The sequence below is a fragment of the Pantherophis guttatus genome, chromosome 1 (assembly GCF_059756535.1).
Source record: "Pantherophis guttatus breed Tessera chromosome 1, ASM5975653v1, whole genome shotgun sequence".
NCBI classification, from domain to species: domain Eukaryota; kingdom Metazoa; phylum Chordata; class Lepidosauria; order Squamata; family Colubridae; genus Pantherophis; species Pantherophis guttatus.
The window spans coordinates 65,653,070-65,667,736 of record NC_142063.1 but is presented as its reverse complement, the minus strand read 5'-3'; the positions used below and the strand labels follow the sequence as shown (position 1 = coordinate 65,667,736).

The window sequence follows — 14,667 nt, the reverse complement described above, 5'->3', positions numbered from 1 at the left end:
AATGTAAAAGCTTGGCATATTCAGTATATCATCATCATCATCGCTGTTATCATTATCATCATTTTAACCACTGTCTATCCACTGTAGGATGAAGGCCTCTTCTGTATGTTTCCAACTAATATGATCCTGAGCTTTCTTTTGTCAATTGGGCCTGCAATACTTGCTGATGTCGTCAATCCATCTCTTTCATGGATGCTTTTTATCAAGTGGGGTCTATTCTATGACTGCCCTGGTGGTCCACTTGCCATCAGTTCTTCTTGCTAGGGACCAACCCATTTCCATTTCAGTTCTTTTACTCTCTTGATGATATCGTATACTTTCGTTTGTGCTCTAATCCATGTGCGGGTTTTCCTATCTTGTCTTGTAATGCCAAGCATGTATCTTTCCATGGCTCTTTGCGCCATTAAAAGAACTTTTGTATTGATTGTGAGATTAGTGTCCATGTTTCACCGGCATATGTTAGAGCACATAGGACACACTGATCAAAAACTTTTCTCTTCATGCATAGGAGAAGTTGTTCTTGAAAATTACACTTAGCTTGCTGAATGCCTGCCGACCACATTTAACACGTCGTTCAATTTATTATTTTATTTTATTTTATTTTATTAAATTTCTATACCGCCCTTCTCCCGAAGGACTCAGGGCGATGAACAGCCAGAAGATAAAACACAGAAATACAAAAATTTAAAATAGATTAAAAACAAATTAAATAATTTGGCTGAATTTAAAATACCCCATAATTTAAACAGATTAAAATTTGTATTTAAAATTTATATTTAAAAGGGGAGAAGATTTAGGCCAGGCCAGCTTGATGAAATAAAAAAGTTTTAAGCGCGCGACGGAAGGTGCGCAGATCCGGGATCCTGCGTATCTCTGGGGGGAGCTCGTTCCAGATCGTAGGTGCCCCCACAGAGAAGGCTCTCCCCCTAGGGGCCGCCAGTCGACATTGTTTGGCCGACGGCACCCGGAGGAGCCCCTCTTTATGGGAGCGTACTGGCCGGTGGGAAGCTATTGGTGGTAGCAGGCGGTCCCATAGATAACGAGGTCCTAAGCCATGGAGCGCTTTAAAGGTGATAACCAGAACCTTGAAGCGCACTCAGAAGACCACCGGGAGCCAGTGCAGCTCGCGCAGGAGAGGTGTTACATGGGAGCTCCACATTGCTCCCATAACCACCCGCGCGGCCGCACTCTGCGCCAGTTGGAGCCTCCGAGTGCACCTCAAGGGGAGCCCCATGTAGAGCGCGTTACAATAGTCCAGACGAGAGGTGACGAGGGCATGTGTGACTGTGTGTAGGGAGTCCCGATCTAGAAAGGGACGCAGCTGGCAGATCAGGCGGACCTGATGAAAAATCCTCCCGGTCACGGACTACCATACATAATAATTTTTAATATCTATTTGTATTAGAATCACTTCTAGTAGTGAAATTTCCACTATTCTTCATTGTCCGTCATTTTTTCATTAGTTTCATCAGAGATATTTGGTACTGTACGAAGTGTTTTTCTGGTGGTGCTATAGATGTAGCAGATTCAATGATGTTTTTGACTATTTGCTCATTTTGGTCTGTAATGTTCTTGTTTAACTCTTCCAAATCCTGCAATAGAGCAATTTGACAGATTAATTTCAAAATTGCTTTTCTCCTCTAACAGCGTATCATTCCTCTAACAGCGTATATTCTTTATTTTTATTTTTGTGACATCTTCATCATTTTTATATGCTGTTTTCGACAGATTATCTTCACTTTAGCTTGTACCATTCTATGGTCACTTCCAACGTTAAAACAATTGATGACAGTACAATTGCAGAATATGGTTTTATCATTCGATATGATGTAGTCAATTTCACTTGTGTACCCAAATGGACTCTTCCATGCCCATTTTCTGCTATCTTTTTTCTTGTAAAATGTTCCTGTCCTTCAGCCAAATCTACTAGACTGTTGCCTCTATTATCTCGTTCACCACTTCCATATGGGCCAGTTGCTTTTTCTCCAGGTATTGTTTTTCCTATTCTTGCATTAAATTCACCCATTAATATTTTGTATCAGCATTTTTCTTTGTCTTGAAGGTGGGTCACATCATCATAAAACTCTTCAACCTCATCATCACTATAGCTTATTGTTGGTGCGTAAGCTTGGATGACTTGAAGCTTGTATTGTTTGTTCAATTGAATGAAGCATTGGGCTACTCTGTCTGATATACTTTCAAATTTTACTGAAATCTTTCAGTTTTTGGTTGAGGAATAAACCAACTCATCATTCTTCAGTATCTCTAATGTAGAGTAAATGCCCAGTCCTGTCAAGTTCAACTAAATTTTCATCTTTTCATCTTGTTTCACATAATCCAATGATATCCCAATGCATATTGTTAGTTCAATCAGCAGTTCTAGTCGAGCATCTATTTTCATTGTTCGAATGTTGACCTTTCCTATGTCCAAAGTCCAAAGGTAGCCTGATTTAACCCAGTGATTCTTAGCATTCTCTGCCTTCAGGCAGGTCTTCACGCTGCCATGGGTAGCTGCCCTAGGGCTCCCAGGGGATGAACGGCCATTTTTGAGGTTGTATTGGCATGTGTAGGAATAGACCATAATCTACCATGCTAGTTCAATGTGGGTTGGCAGATGAGATCAGTGTTAGTCTGGGGTATCCATGATGGCCTGTTTCTCTTGGGAGACCTTCTGGACATATATATGTCCGATGACATAGGCCATGATTTCATTTACCCACACAAGCCCCTTCACCTTGTCAAGGCTGCAATCATAGAAGGATAGAAGGAGACTCAATATATGCTGGACTATAATTCCAGTTATCCCCAAACAAGGCAATTAACTGTGATAGTATAGATGACTAATGTTGTGATCATCATACCTAAAAAGTGCTATATTAGCCTCAAGACTCTAAACATCAACTTTTGAAAGAAGTTTAAGATACAATCTTGTATCTACTTTGCTACCCTATGGAAGTCAGCAGGATTTACTTTTAAGTAGATCTGTATTATTGAAAGTAGAATACTTACGTTATGTTATTAAATAGAATAGAATTAAAGTTTTTATTTTGAAGATTAATTATTTTTAGGAATAAGCCTGAGAATGATAAAATTGTCATAGAATACTTACTCATTGGACTCTAATCAAATGTCACATAACCACAATAGGACTAGAACTTTTGTTTTTAGTTTTGTTTCTCTCCAGCAGAGGGTGGTATCTCTACCTTTCTATTTCTTTCAGACTGTATTATTGTGCTGGAATATTGAATTTATCTTTTTCAATAAAGAGAAAAAGATTGTTTATTTTACCAACAATTTAAATCATAGCAAGAACTTGTAAATATTTCTCTGATATGTTGGATTATATAATATAAAATGCAATCACTTGATTGAAATATACATGATTGCTCCTATTTTCACAGATTTTTATATGAGTTATCCCAGATCTCCAACTTTGCTGAACGTGCCCAGTGTATAATCTTTCAATCTGTCTTCAATGAAGGGATAATTGCAGTTCATCATAAAGTTGACATTGTTCATCATGTTTGTAAGGTACTTGGGACAAAATTTGCAGCATTCTAAGGTTTATTATACTTCACTGAACATGACTATTTCTGAGTAAAAATGATAGAAATTTGATTCAAGTCTAGATAAAGTAATATATAATGTTGTGCTTCCTAACAGATGTTATTTTCAGATTTTATAGTTTTTATGAATACCAAGTATTTTAAGTCAAAATTACTTTCTATTAAAAATTAAAATAATTAAAGGTTTAATAATAGCAATAGCATTTAGATTTATATACCGCTTCATAATAGTTTACCGCCCTCTCTGAGTGGTTTACAGAGTCAGCATATTGCCTTCAGCAATCTGGGTCCTCATTTTACCAACCTCAGAAGAATGAAAGGCTGAGTCAACCTTGAGCCATTCAGGATTGAACTCCTGGTAGACAGGAGCGTTAGCCTGCATTCTAACCACTGCGCCACCATGGCTCTATAATAATAGGCCCAAAGTCATCCAATTAACTTTCTAGCTGATAATTGTTGAATTCCTAATTCAATATTCTACTAACTTGAGCAATGTAGGCTCTTAAAATAATTTCATGGCCTAGAATTGATTTTATTAATTATAGAATTATAGCATTTCTATGTTAATATATTTCACTGTATAAATTTATAAAGAAAAGCTAACATTAAAATATTTCTTCCTGTAATATTTTTCTGATATTATAAATTCCTGCTACGTTTTTCAGGAGTTGATCACAATGAAAAGTGTGAAAAATATTTTAGCTTTGGTTCTGGCTTTTGGAAATTATATGAATGGAGGAAATCAAACACGTGGTCAAGCAGATGGATTTGGCTTGGAAATACTTCCCAAACTAAAAGATGTTAAGAGCAGAGTAAGTACAGTATGCAGATTAAATGAAGATTTTTAGTTGAATTCAATCTTTCAATTAGCAAGCAATGTTTTGTGGATAGACATCTGCTCCTAACAGAAATGACACTAAGTGGTGATAGGTCATAGAAGAGGTGTGCATTCTCCCTGATGCAGTTTTTTGTTATGTACCCTATGATCCTGCAGAAGATGACCCAGGACCCAGTCTCATCTCTGTACCAATCAAGCATTCCATGTCCTGGTTTCTCTTCCCCACCTCCATTTGCTCTTCTAGCACACTTTGCACTTCTAGCACACTATATTCCTTTGATATAACAGGTAAAAGTCTTTGAACTACCTGAGAGCTAAACTTTAGTTTTACTTGACATCTTAATTTCTCCAGGGGAGCTCAAATAGTGGAAAGGAGAGAGAGAAAGAGAGAGAGGGAGGGAGAGAGAGAGGGAAGGAGGGAAGGAGGGGTGGGGCCGGGTATGGCAAATAATTGAACAACTAGTTCTCTGCCCTAATGACTGGCTGGGTAGGCGTGGTTGGAGGGGGTCATGTGACCTGGCAGGAGTGAGTGATGTCAAGTTGGCGATGCCCACCCAGGATTTGTGGCTCCCGGTGTTTTGTTTTCTGCGGGAAATAGTTTCAAATGGCTCTTTGAGTGTTTAAAGTTGCTGACCCTGATCTATACACATGGTAATTGAGGTATATCTTTTATTACTCTATTTTACTATTAATAGTTGTTAAATGAATCTGACCTCCCCATTGATTTTGCTTGTTAAAAGGTCACATAAGGTGATCACATGATGCCATGAGACTGCAACCGTCATAAATATGAGTCAGTTGCCAAGTGTTTGATTTTTGATCAGGCGACCATAGGGATGCTGCAACGGTTGTAAGTGTGAAGTCGTTTTTTTCAGTGCTGTTGTAATTTTCACTAAACAAACTGATGTATGTTGAAGATTACCTGTCATTAATCTGAAATGCTTGTTTTTTGCTGGGAGGAGTGATGATGGTGGAGTGGGATTTCTATGTTAAATTAAATGATGGTCTGAAAAGCATAGTGCCTACTCCTGACACTCCATCACTATGAATGTCCTAAAATTTTTGATATTGTTTGATTCCACATTATATAGAAAGACACATCAGGTAGTGATTTGAAGCAAGGGGCCATGGGAAAGGAATTAATAAACAAGAAGCCATTCAGAGTGACGTCAGAAAGTAAGCCTGCTGAAGGACATATCCTTCAGAACCCTGGACAGGTCCTAGGGAAGACTACAGTATTACTAATGAGGGTTAGTTGTGACTGAATTCTTGGGAGCAGAAATGAAGAATCTGTAGATGTCCCTCATTCTGGCCCCAGCCTTTCTCTAGGCCACGCCCCTCTATGATAATTAGGCTGTTAAAAGCTGGCAATGGTCCATAGGAGGCTTTATACACAATTCATTGTTCGTAAGGTGACCTTTAGATTTTTTTTATATCTCACCTTTATTAATGTTATAAATAATGCACGGCAGAAAACATACTTAATACTCTTTCCTCCTCCTGTTTTCCCCACAAAAAAACAACCCCGTGAGGTGAGTTGGGCTGAGAGAGAGAGACAGGCCCAAAATCACTCATCTGGCTTTCATGCCTAAAGTGGGATTAGAACTCAGTCTCCTGGTTTCTAGCCTGGTGCCTTAAACCTCTAGACCAAACTGGCTCTCTGGCCTTGATGATGCAGTGCAATTGGAAGGAGAAATGTCTATAATTTTTTGAAAATGACTTTTCCTTTGAGGCAATTGTATTACAACAGAATGATAGATCATGCAGTGTAAACTTTGGAGATCATCTAATCCATTCCCCTGCCATGGCCATCCAGATTCTATTGCAGCACCTGCATTATCTTACTGTTACAATTTTTTTTTCTCTATGCCCAATTGAAATCCAAACAGTTTCCTGTCCTATTTTCTGGAACAACTTTGAACACATCTGCCTCACCTTTTACATGCCAACTTTTCAGATATTCAAAAGAGAGCTAACATGTCTCTTTGCAGATTTCTCTTCCCTGGGCTAAACATGTCCAGCTGATTCTTCCAACCTCTTAATGTCTTGGTTTCTTTTCTCTGGTAGCTTTTCTCCCCAAACCTAATATTCCTGTGAGAAATCTGAGAAGAATTAAAATCTCCATCATTTCTTCTATGATCGCTACCATGTTTTAAATTCAATTGGAAAAAAATTTCCATTGATACTTATATAATATTCTTGCCAAGCCCAATTACTCAGTGTGTGTACACACAAAACAAGAGGGAGAGGTGGGCCTGAGAATCCCATTTTCTGGGCTGCTGACAAATTTTAGAATGGAGATCAGGTACAGACTCAGATGGCCTCATTTCACCTGAGTCCCTGCCCAAGTCATTACTGATGATCATTACTGATCATACAAAAGCATCACTTTTGTATGACAGAACTAGCCACAATATGACAAAAACTTTATAAACCTATTTGATTCTGTATTATCCCCATTAATAAGATAAAAGTTTCTTGGATGAGTTTCTTCCCCTTAAATTGCTGAAAAGAGAAATACAACAATAATAGAAAACAGTAGCAATTTACTATTAATAATTTATACTATTTACTATTATAAATTAGTTTTCACAGAGCTTGTGGTCACTTCACTTTTTTTTTTTTAATTTGATTTATATGCCGCCTTTCTCCGAAGACTCAGGGCGGCTTACAATGCGCTAAGCAATAGCCTTCATTCTTTTGTATATTTATACAAAGTCAGCTTATTGCCCCCACAATTGGGTCCTCAATTTACCTACCTTAGAAAGGATGGAAGGCTGAGTCAACCTTGAGCCTTGGCGAGATTCGAACCTGCAGTAATTGCAGGCAGCTGGTCTTAATAACCAGCTTAATAACAGGGTGCCTTAGACCACTGTATTACCAAGGCTCAACTTTTATTAAGAGTTTAGGATGTATAAATTACAGTAAAATATTCTTTTCAGTCTATATTTTTTTATGTACATATCCCACATTTTCTGATATTTTCAAATCTTATTTTTCAATTCTTCCTCTTTTAGGATACAGGAATCAGCCTTGCAGATTATGTTGTAATTTATTACCTACGCCATTGTGATAAGGTAAGTTTTTATCAATTATTGCACTGTGTATATTATTTAAGAAGGTTCTGTAGAGTTATGCTCATCCCATTCCTGTATGAGAAAAGAAACAGGAAGGGTAAGGATAGTAAGCTAGCACACAACTGAAAAAAATTAAACCTGTTGTCTATTATTTTGATTTTTGTTTTTTGGCATCTTGGATTAAAGTTGAAACATAAACTACATGAATAGCTTTACTTGTCTTCCTACGTCTCCTAAACCCAACAAAAAAGACCTTGTGGGTGTGGGATCTTCCTTGATAAGAATAATAAATGAAAAATTGTTTAAAATAGCAGAGCCACCTCACTAGTTTATTTACTTATTTTGTTGTTGTTGTTAGTTGTGAAGTCGTGTCCGATCCATCGCGACTCCATGGACAACATTCCTCCAGTTCCTGTCCTCTCCCATCCTCTGGAGTCCATTTAAACTCACACCTTCTGCTTCAGTGACTCCATCCAGCCACCTCGTTCTCTGTCGTCCCATTCTTCTTTTGCCTCAATCTTTCCCAGCATTAGGAACTTCTCCAGTGAGTCCCTCCTTCTCATTAGGTGGCCAAAATATTTGAGTTTCATCTTCAGGATCTGGCCTTCTAAAGAGCTGTCAGGGTTGATCTCCTCTAGGACTGACCTGTTTGATCGACTTGCAGTCCAAAGGACTCGCAGGAGTCTTCTCCAGCACCATAATGCAAAGGCCTCAATTCTTTGGCGCTTAGCCTTTCTTATAGTCCAACTTTCACAGCCATACATTGCAACTGGGAAAACCATAGCCTTGACTATACGCATTTTTGTTGGCAGGGTGATGTCTCTGCTTTTTAGTATGCTGTCTAGATTTGCCACATTTTTCCTCCCCAGGAGCAAGCATCCTTTAATTTCTTATATACTTATTTTGTACTTATAATAAATTTATATGCCACCCCTGGATGACTCTGGGCCATTTATGAACAGCAAAATGAAAAATATAAAAATATAATTAAGATTATATTTACAATTATTACTCTATCACCCTTCTCCTGAGGTCCACAGGCTTGCTGGCATAATCAGGCCTTGAGGGACAAGGTCACTCTCACCTCAGGGGAGAGAAGATTTCACATTGCTGGTGCCCACACAGAAAAAAGCCTATCACTTAGGGCCTGCCAAATATAAGTCCCTAGGTGATGGAACCCTTAACATCCCTGCTCTATTTGATTTGGTAGGAGAGACAAATGAAACTGGGAAGAGACTATCCCTCAAAGTGGAGCATTAGCCAGGAACCAGCTGGTTCCTAATTAACCAGCTAAATGTAGTTGTTTCAACTTTAAAAGTGTCATGCTAAATATACAGCAAATGAGTATATTTGAATATGTATTCAAAATATTCAGATTAATAATGTATGAATAAATAGTATGAATAAATAGTTAAATTTTACATTGGCTAATGAATTCATATATTTTAAATGCCACAAATAATACATATTAAAATGTATGAGACTTGTTAACATTAAAATATTTTTCAAAATTCTACTTTTGCCAGAAAGTTTAATTTAACCACATTTGCAGTCTTTCATAATTTTAATACTATCTATATTTTAAAGGGAGCAATTTGTAGATCTAGTCACATAACTTTTGGATTTCTTAGATTCAAGAAACATTTAAAGCCTTTATTTGAATACTTCACTAGATATACAAAGATCAGATTTAATAGTTATCAATAGGATATTAATTTATATACACTACGGAGAACTATATTTTAACTTTCCAGTGCCAAGACATTGGAACTGTGAATTTCTGCAGATCCAAATTTAATGATGGAGTGAAGATTTCCATCATCTTCTTTCTTTTAACAACCCCATAATCCCTTGCGGGGTGGAGTCTGAACAACTGAATGGAGCTAGCAGAGTGTTTACTGGATGGATGCCCTTCCTGTTGCCAATGCAGAGTTTTGTTCAGCAGATATATTCTCATTGTGCCAAGAGAGAGAAATATCTGCCTCTACCTAGGATCAAACTCACAGCCTCCTGATTGTGAGGAGACAGCTCTACCTCTAGGCCACCACACTACTCTGGAATGAAGATTTCCATAAGTAGAAAATAAAAGTATGGGGTTTAATTCGTCCTGGAGCACCCCTCAAAACTTCTTCAAAGAGTTGTGATAGTATAAGTAATAGCGCATAAAAATAAAGAAGAAAAGGAAGTATTTATAAATCACTCCTTTTATTTATTCTTGCATAATAATTCTCTGGATTAAAGAATGTCCTATAAAGGGCAAAACACAGTTACAAGCCATTAAATTACAGTTAAAAATTAGGATTTGCTTACACAAAGATAACTTTGTATCTTTGTTTTCCTTGGCAATGCTTTTCAATGAGGTGCCAAGGCTAAGATGAATGGATAAACAGAGAAAACATTTCCGTGATGACTTGAAAAGTTACTATTCATTAACCAGACACTTTTGACACTCTCCCCATTTAGGGAACTGTGGAAATAAATAAAGTTGCCAGACATAAATGTGGATGTCATCAGCCACCTGTGACATCACAAAAGCTGGATGTTTTTGAGACTTATTCTCTCTGAACAAAGATGGTAGCTTATTTATCAATTTATTCATTGGATTTATATTTTGCATTTCTAACTAGGATAACTTGCTATATCATAGTACAAATCAAATAATTAAGAGCCATTAAAGCATGGTTCAAACACCCACAAAAACCACATTGATAAAAGAGTGTGCATTTGGTCAAATAAACTTTATCTCAGAAACCACAGAGTTTATCCATCATACCTGCCAGTAAAAAAATAACCAAAAAGGAATTTAGAATTTTTGGCAAAAAATTCCACAACTTAGAAGCCAAGCCCAAGGCAGAAGGAGGTATGAAAGAGGGTAAAAGCTGTGCAATTTTAAAGGAATATGCTATAATAAATACAATACAATGAAGTTTTATTAGCATGGTGAGCTGTCTTTAACCAAATATTATTATGTACTACAAATGTAATTTGAAGATCACAAGCATTTAATTGGAGGGATTCCAATGTGTCTTCATGAGAAAGGGGTATTTTTTTTAACTTGCATCATTTATTTATATTTATAATTAAGGAAATGTATCTGTTTCAGTAGGACTTATGGTATTGTTACAGTAATTGTTTTTAACTTCCTTGTTTAGGAAGCAGGAACAGAAAAGAGTGTATTTCCATTGCCAGAGCCCCAGGATTTCTTCCAGGCATCACAAGTAAAATTTGAAGACGTGACAAAAGATTTAAGAAAACTAAAGAGAGATCTAGAAGGTAAATAAAAATATAATTTTCTTTTGAAAATATGCTTTTGGACTTCTGAGTCTTCCAAAATCTTTTCAGACATCTTCCCAAGTAAATTGGCTTTGGATTGCAACTTTGGGTAGATTACTGCTGTTTGAGCTGCACTACAGCAAATCCATGCTATTAATTTATCACAGTTAAAAACAAAGCCAACAATAAATATTTTATAATGATGACTTTAATGAAGAACTTTAAGTTCTTCAATGTTAAAAGAACATTGCATTTAAGAACTTTAAAGAATATTTGCTTGAAGAATATGAATTTTAAGCAAATGTCTTCTAAATTTTCTATTGGATTAAATTTAACCTTGTAGATGGAATCCAGTATGTATAATTGGCTCTAATTTTGTAGTAATATTCAGTAAGCTGAATAAAATAAGCAATTTGGGATAGAGTTGACATAATTTACATATCAGTAAAGGCTGTGCTTGCAACTCAAAGCAAAAATTCCATTTGAAAATGATTAAGTTCCTTTTAAACAGAATAGTCTCTTGGCTGCAGCGGGTAGAACTGCTGTCAAGATATATTCTCAAAAGAAGCTTCTACTATTTATGGATTCTCATTGCTTATAGATCAAACACATTGTATCAGGCCATTTTCCAACAAGGGAAACAAGAATTTCAGATCTAGGCCTTCTGCTGTGACTTAAAAGAAATTAATAAAAGTCATTTGCATATTTTTTTAAAAAGATTGGCAAAATTAAATTGGGAGCCATCATAAATTATAGTATGGATATAAAGCATCTTAATGCATATAAGTTATTGGTCACTTCTGTTCTCTCTAAGCAGAAATTTTCTTGAGAAATTCAAGGATCTCTATCCACAGTTGTCAATAAAATTTGTCATTAAATAATTTATTCTTCTAGCTAGCTATCTCTGAATAAGCTCATATTTGTTCTAAAGAAAATTTCAAAGGTCACCAGTGGTAAGGAAATATCAGTTGTTGTTTATTTAACCTTGGCATCCACGAGTGCTCTATCTTCCCTCATCTCTTGGTTCTGTTAAGCCCTCTTGGCCTACCCTCCCCTATGTTTGTTCATGCTGAAATAGGATCTGCGTTTGATCTACCATTTTCAAAAAGTATAGTTTTCCTGCTATACATTTGACATGCACAAGCAGTAATTATTTTAACAGGAAGTCAATAAAATGCTGGTTTTATTGTAGTTTTTTTAACATTGCATATTACTTAAAACAAATAGAGGAATTAATAAAAAATAAAATTAATAAAATAATAAAATAAAATATTAAAATAAAATAAAACAAAATATTATCTTATTTTACAGCTCAGTCAGAGTTAATATTAGAATCTGGTTTACAAAATGAATTACTCTACCATAATTAAGTGTACCTGGGTCCAATTATGAGTTCTACATAGGGTAATAAAGAATACAAACAAGAATACAGACTCCAGAATAAATTTGAATTCTTGAATTTATCATGTCATAATTTGAACTGCTGTGATACATGTAGTATCTATTCTGCTCAGTCCTACAAAGCCCAAAAGGGCATAATATATCTTCTCTCCGTGAACTGAAAATTCCACCTTATTTTCCACCAAAGGTAAAAAGAACCTGGTGGTAAAAACTGAATTTTGGTTAATAGAATTCTTTATTGGCAAAGTGTGATTGGACACACAAGGAATTTGTCTTGGTACATACGCTCTCGGAGTACATAAAAGAAAAGATAACATTGTCAAGAATCATAAGGTACAACACTTAATGATAGTCATAGGGAAAGAGATCAATAATAAGAGATCAAGAAATGGATTTTACAGGAAACAAGGAACATTTTTCCTTCAAACAACTATTTTTGTACATTGTTAGACACAGTACCATGTGAAATGTTTTAATTGAAAAGGATATTGTTTTAGCATGTGCACAAAATATCTGATGAATCTATGTAGTTTCTGGCAACCATTAAAAAGCTGTGGCTGTTGGCAAAATACTAGTAAAAACCTAAAACTGAAACAGATGTCATTTGCAAAAACTGTCTTCAGAGAAGGCTACATCCAGCTATCCAGACGAGCACAAAATTTCCTATATACATTAGATGGACCATATTAAGTTTAACTGTTTATATTGCAGATGTTACACATGCTGTAATTATCCATATCCTTAAATTACTTTTGGTAATATTTAAGAGCTTTACCATCATATTAATTTATAGCTTCAAAATTTTAGACATGCCGAAATAGTGAAAACTTGGAAACTATTCTTAGTTGTAATTGGAAATATTTAAATATATATTTAATGTATTGATCTGTTAATACAAAGATAGTTTCCCTCATCAGAAAAAAATAAATATCCATGAATGACCTAAAAACTTTAAAAGATGTGATTTCTTTTTATTTCAAGAGAAACAGTTATTTCACCTAATGTATTTTTCCCATCAGATATGCATGCACAGAATTTATGACAGCCCTTTTGTTGAAGTCAAGCTTCAGTTGTATTCAAAATGTTAAAAGTGTAGCTTTTAAGCAAGTTAGAATTAAGTAAAGCAAAAGCTAAAATTCAAATGAACTCTTGCCACCAATTTCTAGATACCACAGAACCACAAGCTCAAACAAAAATGGAACTACTGGCAATTTCATCCCTTTGAAGAGATATAGCCAAGCTTTTTAAAAGGATAATACTTCAGTTAAAAAAAGTTTAAAATATTCAGTCTGAATTTCTGTCAGTACAACTATATATTTTTACTTATTGGAATATAGGCAACACTCTGCTTTATAAATTAGTCTATAGGTTAAAGAGCTGTTTTCACCAAAGCTGGATTTTGGTTGTTCTTGTCTCACATTGAGACAAAGCGTGCTCAATCTGACTGGTATGGTCCTTATCATTAGTACCACCCTAGCAACATCCTTTCCCTATCTTACAAAAAAAAAATTATGTGGAAGTCATCAATTGACTAAAGCCAGGATAGTATTGAGAGTTGAAATTGAAGAGAGAAAAAATGGCAAGGAAGGATGAATTAACAAATTAAATGAAAGAACAATAGGTAACTCAAAGGTCTATAGCAGTCTATAAAAAGGTCTATACCTTTTTTTTTTTGGCTGTGCATCTAAGCATCTCTAAAATCCTAATGCCACCACCCCTGTGACGTATAATTCTTTGAGTCTTGTCTATGCATATATTAAAAAGTGTTGCTAAGGTCTAGACTCTAGACACCACACGTTTTCGAATTGCCCCCATTAAAAATCAAATTGCTCCCCTGTGAGGCATGGGCCCCACATTGGGAACCACTGCTATACTATAGTATAGTAAATTTCATGTTTATAATAAAAAACTGAAATGATAAGGATAAATCCTAAATATAGGACTGGGCATTTCTTCGCAGCATCAAGAGTAGATGTTGGATAGGAACGGATATCGAAGTAATAACAATTAGAAAAAAAGCAAAAGGAAATAATAAACCTGTGAGAATATTTTTAAAAATGATAAGACTGCATATGTAAATAGTGAAACTTGATAAATAGTAAAATATGGATTTGTTTGCTTTATGGAGTGATTTTAAAATTTGTTAACATGTATGAAGATTCATCCATTATTCTGTCTTGAATGACATACAATAAATCTTGAGCTACTTTGTGCATCCTTTCAGGCATTGGAAAGGTCCTATTAGTTTTCTCTTCTCAAGGCAAAACATTTACAAAACCTTCTCTCTTCTTGAAATGTACTCCCCTGACCCTTCCTTTTGCCCTTCTTTGCCCCTGTTCAAAAGGAAGACTAGGCTTGGAGAAAGGCAATTCACAGAATGGCTCAAGGAGACTCTCTCCTAAGCCTGTTTCTAATATTACTATGAGTGGAAAAATACAGATGGGAAAAGTAATAGTGAACTAAGGAAAAATGGAATAAGCCCAAGAGAATGATGAAAACCTCACCTCTAATA

General features: G+C 35.7%; 1 protein-coding gene across 4 annotated transcripts in view; it reads left to right on the top strand.

Annotated features, from left to right (window-relative positions):
- Window positions 1-14,667, top strand: part of FMN1 (formin 1) — a 124,745-nt gene that overhangs the window by 83,292 nt on the left and 26,786 nt on the right. For all 4 annotated transcript variants that reach the window (XM_060687457.2, XM_060687456.2, XM_034417912.3 and 1 more), the window contains 4 exons: window positions 3,402-3,531; window positions 4,232-4,378; window positions 7,422-7,481; window positions 10,634-10,754. In XM_060687457.2, the coding sequence (XP_060543440.2) occupies window positions 3,402-3,531; window positions 4,232-4,378; window positions 7,422-7,481; window positions 10,634-10,754 (458 nt within the window). The remainder of the gene's footprint in view (window positions 1-3,401; window positions 3,532-4,231; window positions 4,379-7,421; window positions 7,482-10,633; window positions 10,755-14,667) is intronic.